This window comes from Lynx canadensis, chromosome B3, assembly GCF_007474595.2.
Source record: "Lynx canadensis isolate LIC74 chromosome B3, mLynCan4.pri.v2, whole genome shotgun sequence".
NCBI lineage: Eukaryota > Metazoa > Chordata > Mammalia > Carnivora > Felidae > Lynx > Lynx canadensis.
The window spans coordinates 60,232,489-60,254,184 of NC_044308.2; the positions used below are offsets into that span (position 1 = coordinate 60,232,489).

Below are 21,696 nucleotides of genomic sequence, written 5' to 3' on the forward strand. Positions count from 1 at the left end.
TAATCTTAATTTATTTTTGAGAGAGAGTGGGAGACACAGAATCTGAAGTAGGCTCCAGGCTCCGAGCTGTCAGCAGAGAGCCTGATGCAGGGCTCGAACTCATGGACAGTGAGATCATGAAGTCGGATGCTTAACTGACTGAGCCACCTAGGTGCTCCTGAATTGTTTATTTTCAAAAATACATTGTGTTGGGGGCTCAGTCGGTTAAGCATCTGAGTTTGGCTCAGGTCATTATCTCTCACTTTGTGGGTTCGAGCCCCACATTGGGCTCTGTGCTGATAGCTCAGAGCCTGGAGCCTTCTGTCTCTGTCTCTCTCTCTCTCTCTCTCTCTCTCTCTGTGTCCCTCCCCTCCATTCGTGTGCGTGCGCGCTCTCTCTCTCTCTCTCTCTCTCTCTCTCAAAAATAAATAAATAAAACATTAAAAAAAAATAGGGTCACCTGGGTGGCTCAGTTGGTTAAGCGTCTGACTTACGCTCAGGTCATGATCTCATGGTTTGTGCTGACAGCGTAGAGCCTGGAGCCTGCTTCAGATTCTGTGTCTCTCTTTCTCTCTGCCTCTCCCCCACTTGAGCTCTGTCTGCCTGTCTGTATCTCTCTCAAAAATGAATAAAAAATAAATAAAATAAAAATACATTTGTGTTCCCTTTTAAATTGCAAGCTATTTAAAGAATTATATATACTTAAACTTGACATATATATTATGTTCAGGAGCAAAATGGTAGCACCAATTAGCTTTGTATTTGGTGATAGCATACATTTGTAAATGGCGATATGAGAGAGTAAGAAAAATAACTTCTATTTCTGGTAATTTTCTTTATAAAGTTTTTTTTTTTTTTTGGTAAGTAAAAAAAAAAAAAAAAAAAGTTTAGATGATCACAGCTTAGATTCTCCAAACCATGTTGGATAGAGATTTAACTCTTTATTGTTATAAAAACAGTCACTTGGATCTTCCAGAAAATCATTTCTATTTGGTTTAGAAGTTTTTTATTTTTGGATATAGGTGGTTCTACTGTTTTGGGAATTCAAGAGTATTATAAAATTACTATGTTTTATACTTAGTATATCTTTTCATCAAAGAAGCTTTCTTGGATCTTTAAAAGTTTAGATTTTGTTTATTTGCTTCTAATTACTATATAACGATGTACCTAAGCATAAAATAGTTTTTTCTTTAAAAGTATCCTACAGATCAGATTTCTCACTAATTCTCATGTGAAAGTACCTTCCATAATGTGTTCAATCTAATGAAGTTTATGGTGTTTAAAAGTCACTGCTTAAATGAATGAGTGACTTAGAAAGTTGTCTAGCTTTCCTGCCCCATTTTAACTCTACTTCATTCTGTGAATGAAATAAAGCATCATCTTATCTCTTGTACTCTTTCATTATGCACCAACTTGAGTAAAACTGAAGTTTTTCTCTTTATCTTAGATGAGAAGGTAATTTATAAACTAAGTTTTTTCTCCTCTAGATTCTCTAAAAGCAAGTATGGAAAGATCCTATTAATATCAAAAAATAATAGGGGGTGCCTGGCTAGTTCATTTGGTTATAGCACATGACTCTTGATCTCAAGGTTGTGAGTTCAAATCCCACATTGGGCATGGAGGCTACTTAAAAAAGTAGAGTAAATGCCATTGTTTGATAATCAAGTAATTTTATTATTTTTATTTTTATTATTCTCAGTTGAAATAGCTGGGAATTAATTTTTCTTGCCCCACATAAATGAAGAGGAAAACTACTTTGGTATAGCCCTTAAAAAGGAATTGATTTTGTTTTTGACTTCTGGGGAAATTTTTTCACTCTGTTATATTGGTCTTGCATTTTATTTTTGCCTTGGAGACTGCAGAGCACAAGCTGAGAGTTGGGAAGAAGGATTGCTAGTACGGAAGAGCAGCAGTACCTCTTCTGCCCTCCTGCTTGAAGTCTCTAGCTTCTGCTGCAAAGTATGACTACTCCCTTTCCCCAGTTGTAAGAATGAGAGACAACGTCTTTTTTGGATTAGACTACTGGTCTGTCCAGTATAGAAGACTGTCTGTGAAAGTTACTCCAAAGTGCTTGCCCTCATCAAGGTGCATCTGTACCATCAAAGGGTGTTAGAAGATCTCTGATAACTCCTTTTGTGGGAGAACAGAGTAATTGAACTCTGGGACTAAAAGGTTAGAGATAAACCCTCACCCTTTATTATATCATCTACCCATTTATTAACCTGTCATCTGCTCTTTTGTTTATTTCATCTGGTACTTCTTTTCCCTAAAGTAATTTTTGCTTGCCCTGGTTAAGGTTCATTTGTTCCATCAAAGATGTGTTAGGAGATCTCTGAGAACTTTATCTGTTCAGTGCATTTATTTTAATATTCTCTACTTGGAAGATTTAACATTATCTGCCAGCTTGGGGATTTGTCTATTCATTACTCTGGACATATAGAAATAGAATAGTTCTAGGTTATTTAAGGAGCAGAGTTCCATTTTCTTGAAAGGGAATATAATGTATATATGTTTGTCTTTGTATATACATATGTACATATAGTTATATGTGCTTTATAAGCACAATGAAAGTCTGGAATCATACAGAGCTCAAGAAGCCATTGGAAATGGTTATGTTTGGGTATTGGCATTAGGAGGGACCGGGAAAGGAGAGGATCTTTTACTGTAAAGCTTTTCATATCCCTCAGTGCTTAAGAAATTGAAAAGAATTATGCAAATCTTTCTTTTATAGTAAAAATGTAGTATAATGATAATAAATATCTTCGGAATCCATTCTTACTCTTTATCTACTGTTTACATTTCTGAATGATTGAAAATACATGGTGAATTAATGAAGTGTAGTGTGATATAATAAAAAAAACTGTTTTGTGTTATGAACTAGCTTTATAAACGGTTAGTAATACCTTATTTGTGGAGAGATCTGTAGAGTGTTTGAGAGCTGACTATATGCTAGGAGTTGGGGTACTGAATGCTAGGCTCATTCATACTTATCTTGTTTTACTATCTTCTGTCCAGTTCATGTGTAAGACCTCACTCTTTTTTTTTTTTACAACCCTTTTTAAGGGTGTAAGTATTCACAGTACAAGATTTAAAAATCAAACAGAAGAATAAAGTAAAAAGTAAGTTTGCTTTCTCTTAGCCCCTCACTCTCCTCCAAAATTAACCATTGTTACTAGTTTCTTTTGTTTTTTCCAGAAATAGTACATATTATAATCAGCTATTTATCTGTCTTTACGCATGCATATATATAATCATGTGATATATATTCTATATATAAATCATGGAATCATAATCATTTATAAAATCCTTTGATTACATATGACATGACTTTTTGCGTGTGTGTATGTAAAATTTCCCTCTCTTACCCATATGCCTCCACAATACATGCAATCATATTGTATATATATTTGTTCTGCAACTTAACATGACCCCTAAGATTCAGGCAGTAACACTCATTTTTTATGCACCTTTATGTTCTGCAGCAGGAATAATTGTTCAAACATACTGATTGCATCATAGCATTCCCAACCTTTGCTAAAACAATTCAGGGGCTTCCTTTTCTCAGGTAAAGTCCAGCCACCTTAACCTGGCATATAAGACCTTGAATTGGTTCCTGCCCGCTTTGCTTGCCTCTTGAAACTCTTGGTTTAGACTTGGAGTGTTGGTCATCCTCCAACTTTTTTCAGTTTTTTAAACAGTTTATAACCTCTTCTCTGCTATCTACTTCCTCTGTTTTGTACTTTGGATAACTCCTACTTTTTTTTTCTTCTTTTAACAAATTTCTAACAGTCATAGCATTTACAAAAATCCACAAGTAAAATAAGATTTAAAGAAATAAAGCAAAGTACAATTAAAAACTTCACTTTTTTCATAAGCATATAATATCCAAAAGAATATATGCTTAAAAAATGTGATTCTACTGGCTTACTTATTTCCTTTTTCACAATAAGGTTAATATAGGATTTGCTTATTTTTAATTTTTAATTTTGTATAATCAAAGTTATATAAATAGATTCAGTAATTAGTTCCTCAAAGTTATTATGAAAAGCAGTAGTCCAGGTTCTGGTTCCAGATAAGATGGAGTAAGCACACTTCACCCTGTCTCTCCCACTGAATGCAGCTATAAAACCTGGACAGAGTGCTTGGAGTGGCTATTTGAGGACTCTGAAAAATAAATAGTAGGAGGCAGATTGGGGAAGAAGACCAGAATTCAAAGTACCACTGAACCGGCGGTGAGTTTACCATTTCTTTCCTTCCAGTATGCCCCAGCCTGAACTTAATGTATCCTGAAACTTGGAAGTGAGCATTATTAACACGACAGAAAAACTACCAGGAGAAGCCCTCTAGTTCTGACTCAAGGAGCTCCGGGCAGGGGTCTCCTAATGCTCAGAGAAAAGGTGGCAATACCGCATCATTCTTTTTTTCTTCTTTTTTTCCTTTTCTTCATTTTCTTGCACCCCAGGCCTCAAGCAGTCCTTGGGAGCAGCTGCAGTGGCCTCAGTGGGGGCAGGCAGGAGCCTAAATCTCAGAGGGAGGGGAAGTTTCCTCTCAGATTGGAAGAGCTCTGGTCTCAAGAGAGTGAGGTAAATCCCATGGCTTTTCTGCTCCCTCTGCTCTTTTTTTGTTGCTTGGCCCAGTCTTGAGGAGTACATGGCAGAGTGGGGTTAATGAAGCCTCAATTTTCTGCTGGAAAGCTGGAAAAGGAGAGCCCCGGGGAACCAAGAGATTGCAAGAAAATGAGGAGTTTGGGAAACTGACTACTTAAAGTTACTTATGGAATCATGAGTTGACTTCCAAGCTGTACCTACCTGAGTCTGATCCTAAACAGCATACAGAAACATTGAGGACTGAAATACCGGATAGACCACCCCTTAACTCCCAAACTAGACACTACGTGGGACAGTTATAAAACACATTCAGTATGACTCCAGAGGGTTTGAAAACTGAATTGAAATTGGAAATAGAACCCACAGGAGGCTGGTCAGAACTTGAAATGTGAACCCAACTGGTCAGTTATTGTCCAAAACAAAAACACCAACATTCTTAGTGGGACTTAAATAGGACCCAGAGTATCATAAAGTAATATTCCAAGTGTCCAGAATACAATCTAGAATTACTCAGCTTAAAAAGAATCAGAAATATTGAACTCACATGGGAAAAGACACCTGACAGATGGTGATCACACATATGCTAAAATTATCTGAAAAACAGTTTTAAAATCAGCTGTTATAACCATGTTCCAGGATTGAGCGAGAAGATAGAAAGTCTCCACAAAGAAATAGAAGATATGAAGAACTAAATGGAGAATTTAGAACTAAGAAATACAATAATGGAAATGAAAACTCATTAAATCAGCTCAATAGCAGAGTAGACATGACAATGAAAGAGTCAGTGCACTTGAAAATAGATAAACAGAAATGATGCAATTTGAAAACAGAGGAAAACAGTTAAAAATAAAGAAATACACAGCCTCAGGGACCTACGAGACTATGATAAACTCTTAAATTTGTATCATCAGAGACCCAGAATGAGAAGAGAATGAGTGTGGTCCATCAAAAATACTTGAAGAAATAATGACATAGAGATTGGAAAGAAGACATAAAACTGTCCCTATTTGCAGATGGCATAATCATCTATGTAGAAAATCCCAAGGAATCCACGAAAAAATTCCTAAAGTAGTGAGTTTAGCAAGTGATTCATGGTCAACTCAGAAAAAGCAATCATATTTCTATATGCTAGTGATAAACAATTAAAAACTGAATTTAAAAAACTTTACGTAGCTCCCCCAAAATGAAACACTCAGCTATAAATGTGACAAAATATGTGTAAGATCTCTATGCTGAGAATTATAAAACCCTGATTAAAAAAAAGAAAAGATTTAAGTAAATGGAGAAATACGTTGTATTCATGAATTTGAAGAATCGCGATAGTAATGATGGTGGTTTTCCCCAAATGATCTATAGATTTAAAGCAGTATTGATAAAAAAAAAAAATCCCAACAGCACTCTGCCTAGTTATAAACTGATTCTACAATTTCTAAAGAAAGGCAAAGGACCTAGAATAGCCAAAACAATTTTGAAAAAGAAAAATGTTGGAAAAAATGAAACTACATGATTTAAAAACAGCATGATGCTATCATAATCAAGACTTTATTGGCAAAGGAAAGAGCTGTAGCTCAATGAGATAGAATAGAGATTCCAGAAATAGGCCCACACAAATATGGCCAATAATTTTTTATAAAGTTGCAAAATGGAAAAGGAATAATCTTTTCAATAAGTTGGAATAATTGGACATCAACATAAAAAAATAATGAACCCTGATCTAAACCAAACATATTATACAAAAATGAACTTAAAATGTACCACACATGTAAATTTGAGACATAAAGCTATATAGCTTTTAGAAGAAAACGAGAAAATCTGTGTCCTGAGTGTAGACAAGAAGTTCTTTGACATGAGACCAAAAGCATGATTCATGAAAGAAGAAATCGATGAATTGGAGTTTATCAAATGAAAAACATTGCTTGTGAAGATGCTACTAAGAGAATGAAAAGGCAAATTATAGGCTGGAAGAAAATACTAGCAAGTCATATACCTGCAAAGGACTTCTATTTGGAATATGTAAAGAACTTTGAAAACTCAATGGTAAGAAAATAAGCCATTTAAAAATGTTTAATAGGCTTTGGCAAAGGGGATATAGAGTGGCAGATCAGCTCATGGAAAGATGTTTAGCATAACTAGCTATTAGGAGAATGCAAATTAAAACCATGGTGAGTTACCATTGCACATCCATTACGATGGCTTAAATTAAAACTGTTAACTGTACTAAATACTGAGGAGGATGTGGAGCAACTGGAACTCTCACATTGTTGGTGGAGTTGCAAAATGATGCAGTTCTTCTAGAAAGCAATTAAACAGATACTTACAAAAGTTAAATATGAATTTACTGTGTGATCCATCAATCCTACCCATAGGCATTTACCCTTGAGCAATAAAAATTTGTGTTCATATAAAAGCAGATACAAGAATATTTATTTCACCTCTATTCTTGTCAAAAATGTATAATTCAAAGAGTGAATGGATAAATCAAGGGTGGTAAATCCATACGGTGGAATACTGTTTGGCAATAAAAAAGTATGAACTCCTAATTCTCACAACTCCTGATTTCCTCTTCTTAGGGGAGTCTCTCCAGGGACCTCCTAGTCAGCTCCAGTCAGGCATTTTTGGTCTGTTCACAAGTATCATCCTTGGATCACACCTCAATGTCTCCATGGGGATTCCCTTTGCTTCTTTTATATTGTATGCCTTGTTGAATCCCTTTTCTTTTGTGTTTATTCTCATTTAGTGAAGCACTTCTACTAGCTCCCTGAGTAAAGGATGCATGGGAGGTATGTGTTTGGGACCTCTCTTGCATGTCTGGAAGTGTTTTTATCCTACTCTGATGTTCAAATGAAAAACTGGCTGGATTTAGAATTCTGTATGGAAAATAATTTTGCTTCCAAAATTTGTCTTCATACTCACTGTAGTGGTTAAGTATAATTCTATTATGATTCTTGTCACTTTGGCAATATCTAATTTTTTTCTCTTTTTCCCCCAGGGTTTTTCAATTTCATGATGATATGCCATGGTATGGGTGTGTTTTAATCTAGTATGCCTGTTTGTGTGCTTTATTTAAACTTGTGATCTGAAGGTTTCTTTTGGGAAGTTTTCTTGAATTATTTTGTTGATGGTTTCCACCCCCTTCATTATTATTATTATTATTATTATTATTATTATTATTATTATTTTCCTCATACTGGGCCTTGGAATGGTTCCCTAATTCTTGGTTTCTTCTCTCTTATTTTTACATATGCTTGTTTGTACATATCTGTGATAGACAAGTACGTTTTTTAAGTAGGGTAATGAAATTGTGCTTATTTTATTCATTCTAACCACAAGCCTGGTAGTTTTAAATTGGCAGTTGTGATAGAATAGAGAGTTTTGTTTAAAAGGTAGAATTCCCTGTGATGGCTATCTAGATTGAAGAGATGGAAACTTTTGCCTTTGACTCCTGGTGAGCTACTATAACCTAGGTAATTGTTGACGGGCAGCCTCGTGAGTGCTAAGAGGAGGCTTTGTTCCTTAAACTCCTTGGCTCAATTTTTTTCTGGGGACTTGGTTTAGAGGGCTCACCACTTTTGTTTTGTTTTGTTTTGTTTTGTTTTGTTTTGTTTTGTTTTACCGATAGGTTAACTCAGTCAAGCTCTAAGCTCTGTGATGCATTCTAATCCATCGAATCTATTGATTTCTCACAGTGCTTATTCTTTGTTCTTAGAAGCTGTCATTTGATCTCATATTGTCATATTGTATAGTGAGTTCATTTCTTTCAACAAAATTGTAGATTCTTTGAGGATAGGACCTATGCCTTTTATTTTTCTGTCTTCCTTGGTATAAGTACTTCATGAACTGTTTTTATTAGGTTGGGTGTGGTTTGTTTGGTGGTGGTGCAAATGGGTAAATAAGAGGAGTAAATGATAGGTGGGTAAGGAAGCTAGGACTGATTTTCTTGTGTCTTTGGCAGTACAGCAGCCCAGCTTTGCAGAATCCCAGTATTTGCTAGTTTGCCACTGAGCTGGAATTTATTCTTTAAGTTACAGAGCATCCCCATTAGTGGGTTTGGGATACTTTTAACTCAGCTCTTCACTTTATTACTAAATGGCTTTTTTATTTTGAAAGGAAAATGATTGATGCCTCTTTCTGATTTTTTTACTGTCTTCTATCATATAAAAATAACATACAGTTATTTGCCTTTTGCATGACATTATTATTCATTAATATTTAATGCTAGGATGTAGACCACCACACCATCACTTGCCATAGCTTTTTAAGCTCTTGGATTGAAAGCAAAGGTAGTAAATTATCATTTGAAATTGTAGGAACACCATTTGCAACTACGTGGATGGAACTGGAGGGTATTATGCTAAGTGAAATTAGTCAGAGAAAGACAAAAATGTTATGACTTCACTCCTATGAGGACTTTAAGAGACAAAACAGATGAACATAAGGGAAAGGAAACAAAAATAATATAAAGACAGGGAGGGAGACAAAACAGAAGACACTCATAAATATGGAGAACAAACTGAGGGTTGCTGGAGGGGTGTGGGAGGGGGGATGGGCTAAATGGGTAAGGGTCATTAAGGAATCCTGAAATCATTGTTTCACTATATGCTAACTAATTTGGATGTGAATTTTAAAAAATAAAAAATAAAATTAAAAAAATTAAGTAAGAACAAGAAGATTCATTAGGTTTTATGCATTTATTTTAAAGTACCAGCATATCTATTTCTTTAAAAAAATATTTTGGACAGTAAGGAAGGGTTTGTCACTACTTGCCTTAGATGAGTAAAAATCCTTTTTAATATCACAATTAAAATCGGTGTTTAACTACCAGGGTTCCATCTTGCGTATAATATCCAAAGATAGTATCTACCTATTTAAATTAAGTCTACTTCTTACTGTCTTTTTCGGGTGGAGATATCACGGTTTATTTCATTTTGCGCAGTTTAGTGACAGACCACAAACATTCCTTATTGGGTTATATTGGTCAAGAGCTAGAAAATTAAGAGAAGGACTTAGTGGTGGTATTTTGAAGGGTTGGTAAAGATTTGGTTTGTATATTCAGAATTCCTTTCCTCTCTTAAAGGATTTCTTTAACGTAAGAGACATAAACACGAAGTTAAAATTGATTTGTTATATACTTCCATCCTATATTTTCTTGAGGTCAACCATCTATGACTTTTAGTGATCAGCGCTACCTTGCTGATTGTCTTCTTACTCTGCTTTCGTCTCTGCACCAGACTTGATCACTCTTTTTCAACTCTGGGAAACTTACTTTAATTTTCTTGTTTTTTCCCCTCAGGGCTTTGGTAGGTGACTAATTTGCTAATACCTGAAAATCTAATCCTGAATTTTAATTGGTTGATATTACCTCTTACAGGGATACTTAGATTTAAGAGTTGTATTTGATTTGAGGAAATGAGGTTGAGGGGAAAAATGTGAGCAAAAACCAAAGTAGCACATTTGAGAAGGAGAATAAAAAAAGAAACTGGCTTCATTAGCGTGTATGATACATGTTGAAGAACTGAGGTTTGGTAAGTAATGTAGAATTAATTGTGAATTCCAGGTTCACCATTTCATTGCATTGCATTGCATTGCATTTATTTTTCCAGAAAATAAATGTTTAAAAACTTTTAATCCCAGTACAATAACATAGAGCATTATATTAGTTTCAGGTGTACGATATAATGATTCAACAATTATATATATTACTCCGTGCTCGTCATAATAAGTATACTCTTAATCTCCTTCACCTCTTTCACCTGCCCTCCCCCCCCCCCCCCCCCCCCCCCCCCCACCATCCACTTCTTCTCTGGTAACCACCAGTTTGTTCTCTGTAGTTAACAGTTCATTTTTTGTTTGTTTGTCTCCTTTTTTTTCTTTGTTTCTTTGCTTTGTTTCTTTAATTCCACATATGTGTGAAATCATATGGTATTTACCTGTCTCCGGTTGACTTCTTTCACTTAGCATTATATCCTCTAGATCCATCCACATTTTTGCAAATGGCAAGATTTTATTCTTTTTTATGGCTAGGTAATATTCCATTGTGCGCACGCATACATGTGTGCATGTGTGTGTGTATCTTATATCTTCTTCATCCATTCATCTGTCGATACACACTTGGGTTGCTGCCATAATTTGGCTATTGTAACTAATGCTGCAATAAACATAGTGGTGCATACATCTTTTCGAATTAGTGTTTTTGTATTCTTTGGGTAAATACCCAGTAGTGTGATTACTGGATTGTAGGGTGGTCCTAGTTTTATTTTTTGAGGAACCTCCATACCGCTGTCCACAGTGGCTGCACCAGTTTGCATTCCCACCAACAGGTTCCTTTCTCTCCACATCCTTGTCAACACTTGTCGTTTCTTGTGTTGTTGATTTTAGCCATTCTAACAATGTGATATCTCTTTATAATTTTGATTTGCATTTCCCTGATGGTTATTGATGTTGAGCATCTTTTCATGTGGGCTATCTATATGGCTTCCTTGGAGAAATGTCTGTTCATGTTTCTGACCGTTTTTAATTGAATTATTTGGGTTTTTTTTGGTGTTGAGTTGTATGTTTTTTACATATTTTAGATAACTCCTTATTGGATATGTCATTTGCATATATCTTCTCCCATTTAGTAGGTTGCCTTAGTTTTATTTTTTCCTTTGCTATGCAAAGATTTTAATTTTGATGTAGTCCCAGTAGTTTATTTTTGTTTTTGTTATCCTTGTCTTAAGAGAAGTTACTGCCTGTATGTTCTCTTCTAGGAATTTTATGGTTTCAGGTCTCACATTTAAGTCTTTAATCCATTTTGAGTTTATTTTTGTGTATGGTGTAAGAAAGTGGTCCAGTTTCATGCTTTTACGTGTAACTGACCAGTTTTCCCAGCACAATTTGTTGAAGAGACTCTCTTTCCCATTGCATATTCTTGCCTCCTTTGTCATAGATTAATTGACCATATAATCATGGGTTTTTTCTAGGTTTCTCTTTTCTTTTCCATTGATCTGTATCTCTGTCTTTGTGCTAGTACCATACTGTTTTGATTTCTTCAGCTTTGTAGTATATCTTGAAATCTGGATCGTGATACCTCTAGTTTTGTTCTACATTTTCAAGATTGTGTTGTCTATTCAGGGCCTTTTCTGGTTCCATACAAATTTTAGGATTATTTGTTCTAGTTTTGTGAAAAATGCTGTTGGTATTTTGACAGGGATTGCATTAAATCTGTAGATTGCCCTAGGTAGTTTGGACATTTTAACAATATTTGTTCTCCCAATCTCTGAGCATGGACCATCTTCCATTTGTTATGTCATCTTCAAAATCATCAGTGTTTTATAGTTTTCAGAGTATAGATCCTTTACCTGTTTGGCTAAGTTTATTCCTAGGTGTTTTGGTATTTTTGGTGCAATTGTAAATGGGGTTGTTTTCTTAATTTTTATTTCTGCTACTTCATTGTCTATAGAAATGCAATGGATTTCTGTATATTAATTTTGTGTCCTGAGACCTTATTGAATTCATTTATCAGTTTTAGTAGTTTTGTGGTGGAGTCCTTCACCATTTTAATGGTCTTTATGTAAGCATTACTGTTTATGGTTTCTTAAGTAGGCAAATGACATCATATTCCAAACAGTATTTGGGGAAATTATCCTATGAATAGTGTGTGGCCGGTGACATATGGGACATTCTTGGCCTAGTCCAGTGAAGTACAATCAGATTTGACAGAATGGAGGGAGTCTAGAAGAGACACTGCTAAGTGAGCCTGTCAGTAAATAATAGGTGGTAATTCATTAGAGCATGCATCATCAGAGGAGTCCAATAGTATGTTTATAAAAGATAGGTGAAGCACAGGACAAGGCAAGCTCGTGCTTGTCATCCTAAGGTAGACATTTGGCCCACCCTGTAGGGGTGGGGAGAGGGGCAGTAAAGCAGAGAAGAAGGAGCAAATGGCCTTAGGCCTAGAAAGTCCAGGGTGCTAGATAGTTTATGAAAGGCTTATTTTCATTCTCCCTTCCTTCTTTCCTTCTTAGACACCTGTTAAATGTGAACCATTGTGCTAGGAACTGGGGTTATAAATAAGGGATGGTCTTTGTCCTCAGGGGTTCACAATCAAGTCAGACTGATACAGAGGGTGAATAATGATGTTATAGACGAAAAGTTATAAAAAATGTATAAAATTTATTAAAAAGATCCATAGGAGCATTGAGAAGGGAACAAAAGAGAAACCAGAGAGAAGCTGAGTTGTCAGAGCCAAGGAGTTAGGTCAGGACAAGTCGAAGCGGCAAGGGTGAATGGTTGATGACATCTAGAGTATTGTGGTGGTTAGAGCTCCATAAATGTTTCCTGCTGAGCCTGAGGAGAAAGTGAGGGGGGTTTGAGTCTTTAGGTGATAAGTAAGTGGCACCAGTAATATAGAGAGAAAGGATATAGTGGCAGGGAACGAACAAGGGCTTTAAAGTATTTGGGAAACATGACGCAAAAGGACTCCAGATAAATGGCTCTATGACATAGTGATGTCCTAGGCCAAGGTAGGAAGTCCCAGGAGTGGACGGAGAGCAGGTGGACAAAAGATAAGAATTGACAATTCGCAAGAAAGAAAACCTAAGCAATAAAGAGATGAAAAGATGCTCAACCTTACTAGTAATAAAGAAACTCAAAATATATAGCAAAACACTGTTTCATACCCATTGGATTGGCAAAAACAAAAATGTCTGACAGCTCCAAGTGTTGGTGAGGACAGAGAAATGGGAACTTACTCAAGTCCTGATAGCAGAAGTATAAATTGGTACAACCACTGTGGAAGGCAATTTGTGCCTATTATTTAATGAAGAGGCTAGCAGCCATTTATCATTCTTTCTGTGTCAGGCCTTGTTTTAAGTGTATGCTTTTAAAAAAAATATTACTTGATTTAATTTTTCTTTAACTTTCCCCTGCTTTTATAGTTGAAGAAATAGAGCTTAAGAGAGGTTAAATAATCTGTCCACACAGTCAAAAAAGTAGTGAATAAAAGAGCTAGGATTTTAGCTTAGATCTGTCTCTTTCTAAAATTTGTGTTCATAATCACTAACGATAATAGGAAGCATATATAGAGCATTTACTGTGTGCCGGGCAGTATATTTAATATTAGACATACCTTACCTGATTTACCTGTGTAATAATAACTCTTTGAGGTTAAGAATTTTTGTTACCCATCATGTGGCTTTTAGAAATTAAGTAACAAACTAGCAAGTGAAAAAGCTGTATTTAATTCCAGTGATCTTGACCACATGAACTTTTCTTCCACATCATATTGAAGGATCCAGAGGTGTAGGATAGACTACAGGTGTATTTTGACCCAGATTCTCTTTTTTTCCCCCTCTCAGTTTTACTGAGATATGTATAATTGACATATAACTTTGTATTATATACAACATAAAGATTTGATACATATATATACTGCAAAATAACCACAAGTTTAGTTTAGTTTACCACCTCACAGTTTTTTTTTTCTTGTGATAAGAACTTTTTTTTTTTAACTTTGAGGGTTTTTTTTTTTTAAGTTTATTTATTTATTTTGAGAAAGCATGTGGAAGGAGCAGCCAGAGAGAGAGAATCCCAAGCAGGCTTTTGCACCATCAGTGTGGAGCCAAAATGAGGGACTTGAACTCACGAACCGTGATTTGTTTCCATGTCTTGGCTATTATAGGTAATGTGGCATTGAACGTGGGCGTGGGATGTCTCTTAACGATAGTAATTTCATTTCTTTGGGTATATACCAACAAGTGGAATGGCTAGATCATATGCTAGTTCTATTTTTAATTTAAAAAATTTTTTAATTCCAGTGTAGTTAATGTACAGTGCTATATTAGTGTCAGGTGTACAATATAGAGATCCAACAGTTCTATATATTACTTAGTGCTTATCAAGACAGTCCCGCTCCTAATTCCCTTCACCTATTTCACCCATCCTCCCACACACCTCCCTTCTGGTAACCATTTGTTTGTTCTCTATACTTAAGAGTCTGTTTTTTGGTTTGTCTCTTTTTTTTTCTTTGTTCATTTGTTTCTTAAGAAACTTCTTTTCTAAAGTTTATTTATTCATTTTGAGAGAGACAGAGACAGTGTTGAGCAGGGCAGGGGCAGAGAGACGGAGAGAGAGAATCCCAAGCACTGTCAGCATGGAGCCTGATGCAGGGCTCGAACTCAGGAACTGCTAATCACGACTTCAGCCAAAACCAAGTGGTGGACGCTTAACTGACTGAGCCAAATCTCTGTAATATTTTCCATAGTGGCCACACCAATGTACATTCCTAGGAGTAGTGCCCAAGGATTCGCTTTTCTCTACATCCTTACCAACACTTGTTATTTCTTATCATTTTGATAATAGCCATTCTCATGGGTGTGAGATAATATTTCTTTGTGGTTTTGATTTGCATTTCTCTGGTGATTAATGATATTGAACACTTTTTCATGTACCTGTTGCCCATTTTACTATTTTCTTTGGAAAAATGTCTCTTCAGGTCCTCTACCCATTTTTAAGTTGGATTGTTTGTTCTTTTTTGCTGTTGAGTTGTATGAGTTCTATATTTTGGATATTAACTACTTATCAGATATATGATTTGCAAATATTTTCTCCCAGCTGGTTGCTTTTTCATTTTGTTGATGGTTTCCTTTGTTGTGCAGAAGCTTTATAATTTGATATGGTCCCACTTGTTTATTTTTGCTTTTGTCATCTTTGCTTTTGATGTCAAATTTAAAAAATCATTGCCAAGACCAGTGTCAAGGAGCTTACCCTCTATGTTTTCTTCTATCAGTTTTATGGTTTCATGTTTTTACATTCAAGCCTTTAATCTATCTTGAGTTGATTTTTGTGTATGATATAAGATAGCATCTGGTTTTCATTCTTTCACATATGGCTGACAGTTTCTGTATATGATTATCTCTTCCATATTGTAGAAATAATTCTCATGCTTATTTCCTTAATGGTTGAGAGATAGTTGCTGATAGCAACTGGAAAGGAGCTCCATTCTTTCTCTTTAAAAATAACATCTCTTCTCATAAGTGTCATATGAAACTATTGAGTTTTCCTCTGATTAGAACATTCCTGAAACAGTCTTGTCAGGGGCGCCTGGGTGGGTCAGTCGGTTAAGCGGCCGACTTCTGCTCAGGTCATGATCTCGCGGTCTGTGAGTTCGAGCCCCTCATCGGGCTCTGTGCTGACAGCTCAGAGTCTGGAGCCTGTTTCAGATTCTGTGTCTCCCTCTTTCTCTGGCCCTCCCCTGTTCATGCTCTCTCTCTGTCTCTAAATAAATGTTAAAAAATTTTTTTTAATTAAAAAAAAAAGAATCTCATCAGAGTAATGTCATGCATTGATTGCTTTAAGTCTTGAATATTTAGTTTTCTTCCCCTCAACAAATTGATCTCTATAATAAAAGAGAAATTTGTCTATTACTCTGATTGGCTGAGAACAATTAATGTCCAACCTTGGGCCTGGAAGTAGATCAAGCCCATAGAGACAGTAGATACATGATAAAGGAAGATCATTCCCCAAGGGTAATTTGGGTCTGTCATTAAGGGGGAATGAACACTGGATAGTGAATCAATATGATGCTTTATAAATATACTATATCATTTAATTTTCTCAGTAGTTCTGAGGAAATTGAGACTTAAGCTTCCATAATTACTAATGGCAGAGTTCAGATTTAATTCTAATCTAGTGCTTGCTTTATTTCTTTCCATCTGTCTTGTGTCTCCTTCAAAGAAAAATAATAAGTTGTCCCACTGGTATATGGCATTCATGACCCTATCTTCTAAGATTCCAAAGTGATTTTCTGTAGATTTCCTTAATTAAAACTTAATCATCACAAGATACCAAAAGTTATGGGGTATAGTTTAAGTAGTGCGCTTAAAAGGCAACATATAGCAGTAAACACCTAAATTAAGAAGCCAGAAAGATCTCCAGTACATTGTCTAACCTTCCACCTTATGACAGTAAAGAAGGAAGAGCAAATTAAACCTAAAGCAGGCAGAGCCAGCCTGGCTGGCTCAGTCAGTAGTGTGACTCTTGATCTCAGGACCATGAGTTCAAGCCCCAGGTTGGGCATAGAGCTTACCTAAAAAAGAAAACAAAACAAAGAAACCTAAAGCAGGCAGAAGGAAGTAAATAATAAAGATTATAGTGGAGATGAGAAAAACAAGGAGGAAATCCACAAAGCCAAAAATTGGTTCTTTGAATAAAATGAACAGTATTAACAAACCTTTAGCTAGAAACACTAAGGAAAAATAGAGAAGAATCAAATTATTAAAATCAGGAATGAAAGAGGGAACATTTCTGTTGACCTTACGGAAATAAAAATGATTATAATAAGGGAATACTACATAGTACATGGCAACAAATTAACCTACATGGAATGGACAATGGATGAATTGTGTGGTATGTTAATAATGTTTCAATAAAGGTATAAAAAACTTATTCATTGTTTAGTTAGTATGTATCCTGTGCAGAGCTGCGTACTAGAGTACGAACATAATATAGCCTGAGGATGCTGAAATTAAGTTTATATATCTATTATATTCTGGTGCCTTTGTGTACAGTAATGAGAATCTGTGGGAATTAAGTAGGAATAAAATGAGGGTTGGCTTGGTTATCATTCCTACACAAGATAGTCCTGCTCTACAGCATCATTAAGATTATATAGATGTCAGGGCACCTTGTCTGCTCAGTTGGTTAAGTGTCCGACCCTTGGTTTTGGCTCAGGTCATAATTTAATGGTTCCATGAAGTTTGAGCCCTACAACGGGCTCTGCACTGGCAGCGCGGAGACTGCTTGGGATTCTCTCTCCCTCTTTCTCTCTGTCCCTTCCCCACGTGCACTGTCTCTGTCTCCCAAATAAATAAACTAAAAAAAAAAAAAAAAAAAAAAAAAAAGATTATTTAGATGTCATGGGGGTGTATGGATGGCTCAGTCGGTAGACTGTGCAACTCTTGATCTTGGAGTTTTGAATTCAAGCCCCACATTGGGTGCAGAGATAACTTAAAAATAAAATCTTAAAAAAAGAATATTTAGATGTCTTTTATCCTGGGAGTTCTTAAAAGTTTATAGAATGGTTTACCTAGAGATTTGGAGTTGTTTCTGTAATGTTTCTGGACCTCTCCTCTATTCTCATTGTGCATGAAGTTGAATAACTATTTTTGTGAATGTGGAGTTGTGATCAGACCTCATAGTGCATAGTGTAGGACTCTTTTTTTTTTCATTTGTTTGCTTACCAACTATATATGACTTTGTAGACTGTCTAACTTACAATAAAGATTGCTATAGTTCTGGTATCTAGATTCTACTTAGGACTCTTATCTAAATGACAGTGTGTTAGGTTTTACCTTATATAGTCTGTGCTTTTCAAGCTGGTTGTCTATGTTTCCTTTTCTCCACAGCAATGATTTTGAATTATCAACATTCTCTTCAAGTATAACCTACCCTAGTCCCCTCATTTTTAGAGATTATTTTGTTTAACTCACATCTAAAAAATAGGGAAAATAATAATACTTAAGCTGTGAGGATTAAATGCATGTAAAGGACTTAATATAATGACTGGCACAATATGCTTGCATATTGTGCATGTTTTATTATTTATAATTATTTATTAATTTATTTATAGATACTGATTGGGGATTTCACTATTTACCAGGTACTGTGCTAGGGACCAGATAGATATGGTCCTTGTGCTACTCATGGAGTGATATCTCAGTTTGTACTAGATATCACAGTAGTTATTTTACTATTCTAAGTGGTGGTGAAGAATTACTATTCCAATTAAATTTTAGTTTCTCCGTGCTTCTAAAAATTTGTATATATTTACTGAACTAACTTTATTAAGGATTTTCATTAATTGTGTATATCTAAAATAGAAGAGCAGTAGTACACTGTTTCCAAAGTATGAGGTAAGAATTCATTAAGCTCTTACCTAAAGCAATGAAGATAGATGGGTGAATCCCAGAAAATTTGCTACTGGCTTTGTATTTTGGTTACCTAGTAGAATCTACACTTTATTTGATTTCTGTCTTTTTTCTTTTTAAAAGTAGGATGGTTTCACTATTGAGAGATAAATAGTATTTTGGTATATAACATACCAATAGGATATTTTTGAAAGAACATCCTAAGAAGAGTTAAATATAGTATGGCCTTCTGGTTTTAGATGGTTGAAATGTCTTTGTAATAGAGATCCATTATTTAAATGTTATATGCTAGGAAGATGGAATCTTGAAGAATGGGAAACAAGAAGAAAATACTTCCTAAATGATATTTTAATTGTTCCTTTGAAGCTGAGGGAAAGTGTAAGTTGCTAATTGACCATTATTTTATCCTTTCATTCCTACTTCAATTTACTAGGTGACGCAGTTTTGCAAACATTTGTAACATGCATGTGAAGTGATTGTCAGCATTGTACACATTGGGAATTAATGCTCCCGTTTCACTCATTTCTTGCTAGTTCGAGTCCTTTTCAATAAAAACACAGATAATGAGAAAACAGTGTGATAACCCAGAAGCAAAAGAAGTTGAATTATTACCTTAAGTCTAGATTGTCTTTATGTTTTAAGTCAGCCAGTAGAAAGTTTTTTTTTGAATGTTGAGATATTATTTCTCATCCGTCTATCAAGTCTTGCCCTTATAGCTCTTGGTGTGTGACTTACTTTACAGGCAAGCTTCTTCAAAGATTGCCCTGGCTGTCTGATACTTCACTTACACTTTAATCCATTAAAGGCTGGCTGCCGCCCTTTCCACTCACTAGTGACTTCCTAATTTTTTATATTAACCAGTATTTCTTAATCTTTCTTCTTTTTTTTTTTTTAGTGTTTATTCATTTTTTTGAGAGAGAGAGAGAGAGAGAAAGAGAGACAGAGCACAAGCGGGGGAGGGGCAGAGAGAGGGAGACACAGAATCTGAAGCAGGCTCCAGACTCTGAGCTGTCAGCACAGAGCCTGACACGGGGTTTGAAACCACAAACCGTGAGATCGTGACCTGAGCTGAAGTCAGACGCTTAACCAACTGAGCCATCCAGGCGCCCCACTTCTCAGTCTTCCTATAGCATTTGCCATTGGCCACTTCTGCCTTAACATGCTCTTCTCATTTTATTTCTATAATACCCCTTTCTCATAGTTTCCTCATACCTCTGTGGCTATTACTTGATTTCCTTCATGCATTTTATTTTTGCCCATGCTCTAAATGTTGCATTTTCTAAAATTCTGTTCTTAGGTTAATTTTATCATTCTTTATTCTTCCAACTTGTCAACTGTCCATCTATGTTTGTAGTTCCATCTACCTTCCATGAACTAATGGTTCCCCAGTGTATTTCTATAGCTCAGCAACAGGCTTGAAATTACAATTGTCTGCTGAATTGAACAGGTTGTTCTTATACTCAATATTCTGATATCCCTTACAGTGTATACAACCTACTATATATTCTCTTATTTTGGTACAATTTATCATATAGTTGTACCAATTTTTAGTCAAAAATTATCTTTAGTATCTCTTATATTTATCTTATTTTTTCTGTCTCTACTGTAATAATTTAAACCCTATTCTCTCTCTTGGGATATTGTAACTATTCCCAGAATCACCTTTCTGCCTCTAGAATTAACCTCTCTGTAGTCTATCCTCCTCATTGCCACCATAGCAGTGTTCTAAAGTAAAATGTTTTGTGTTTTTCCTCATCTTAAAATTTTTTACTGTTTATTTATTTATTTGTTTATTTGTTTGTTTATTTATTTATTTATTTATTTATTTATTATTTTTAGAGTGTGCAAGTGAGTGAGGGAAAGGGGCTGAGGGAGAGAGAGAGAGAAAGAATCCCAAGCAGACGCCATGCTCAATCAGCGCAGAGTCCAACACAGGACCTGTTCCCACGACCCTGGGATCATGACCTGAGCCCACATCAAGAGTCGGACATTCAACTGACTGAACCATCCAGCCACCCCTTAAAATCTTTTATATGCTTCTCCTTACCCAGCAGTAGATTTTATATGTCCATCCATGGCCCATCTGCTTTTGGATCATTTAGAGAACTTTTGAAAAGCTCCTATACTGTATCTTCCTCCATCGATTATGAATCAGTATAGAGTTTAGGAATCTTTAAAATTAATCTTCCCAAGATGATTTTGATAAGCAGCCTGGGCTGGTAAACACCGACTTAAAAATGTCTTTCACTTTCCTTATCATGGAGTCTAAGGCGTTTCATGGTCTCATGCCTCCTGCTTCTCAAGCGTCTTCTCATGCTGTTCTCCCTTCATTCACTGTACTCCAGTAGCCTTGGAGCCTACCAGTCTTGATCCTTTTTTAAAGACCTTTGTTTGCTTTTATTGGATCAGGGCAGCTCCACCTTTGCTTTCCTCCGTACCCTAGTCAGCACCTCCTTGGGTTTCACAGATGGAACTCAGGTTGAAAGCTACTGAACTAATGCAAATTAATGAGGTCCAGAAAGATTAAGTGATTAAGTGACTGAAGTCATATATTGGTCAATGGCAGACCATATCTAAAATTCAGGATTTATATTCCTTACAGAGTTCTTAGGTATTGCTCTTCTCTCTTTTCATATGTATAATGTCTGGGCAACTTGATCTGAAATGACCCTTTAATTCTTTACTTCCTAAATAAATTATCATTCATTTATTTCCTCATTCATTCATTTATTCATCCAGTAAATTTATTCATTCAATAAACATTTATTTGACTACACAAGGAACAGTGTAGAGTCCAGGGGAGGTAGGTAGAAAATCTGAACAATACAGATTTCCTATTATTAAGGTTCTTAAGACAGGTCCATTGTATTCAATTATAAAATACTATACAGAAAAACAAATTATTAATTTTTTAGAAGAGAAACCATAGTATAACCTTTTCCACTGTTTTGTGTTTTTCTTTTCTTTCTTTTATCCAGGGAAAGACCATGTTTGTAGATTTATTGGCTGTGGGAGGAATGATCGATTCAACTATGTGGTCATGCAGTTGCAGGTAGGTTACTTTGAAAATGTATCTTAAAATATTTCAGTTTTGATCAAGGTACCTAATTTTACTTGTTATGGATAAAACAAAATTCTTGGTATCATCATCTCAGAATGTTTTATACTATGCAGATGGAATTTTTTTTTTTTGGATGGAATTTTAT

General features: G+C 35.5%; 1 protein-coding gene across 1 annotated transcript in view; it reads left to right on the plus strand.

Annotated features, from left to right (window-relative positions):
* TTBK2 (tau tubulin kinase 2) overlaps positions 1-21,696 on the plus strand; it is a 124,935-nt gene that overhangs the window by 12,283 nt on the left and 90,956 nt on the right. Inside the window, 1 exon segment of the mRNA XM_030318393.1 lies at positions 21,469-21,542. Coding sequence (XP_030174253.1) covers positions 21,469-21,542 — 74 coding nt within the window.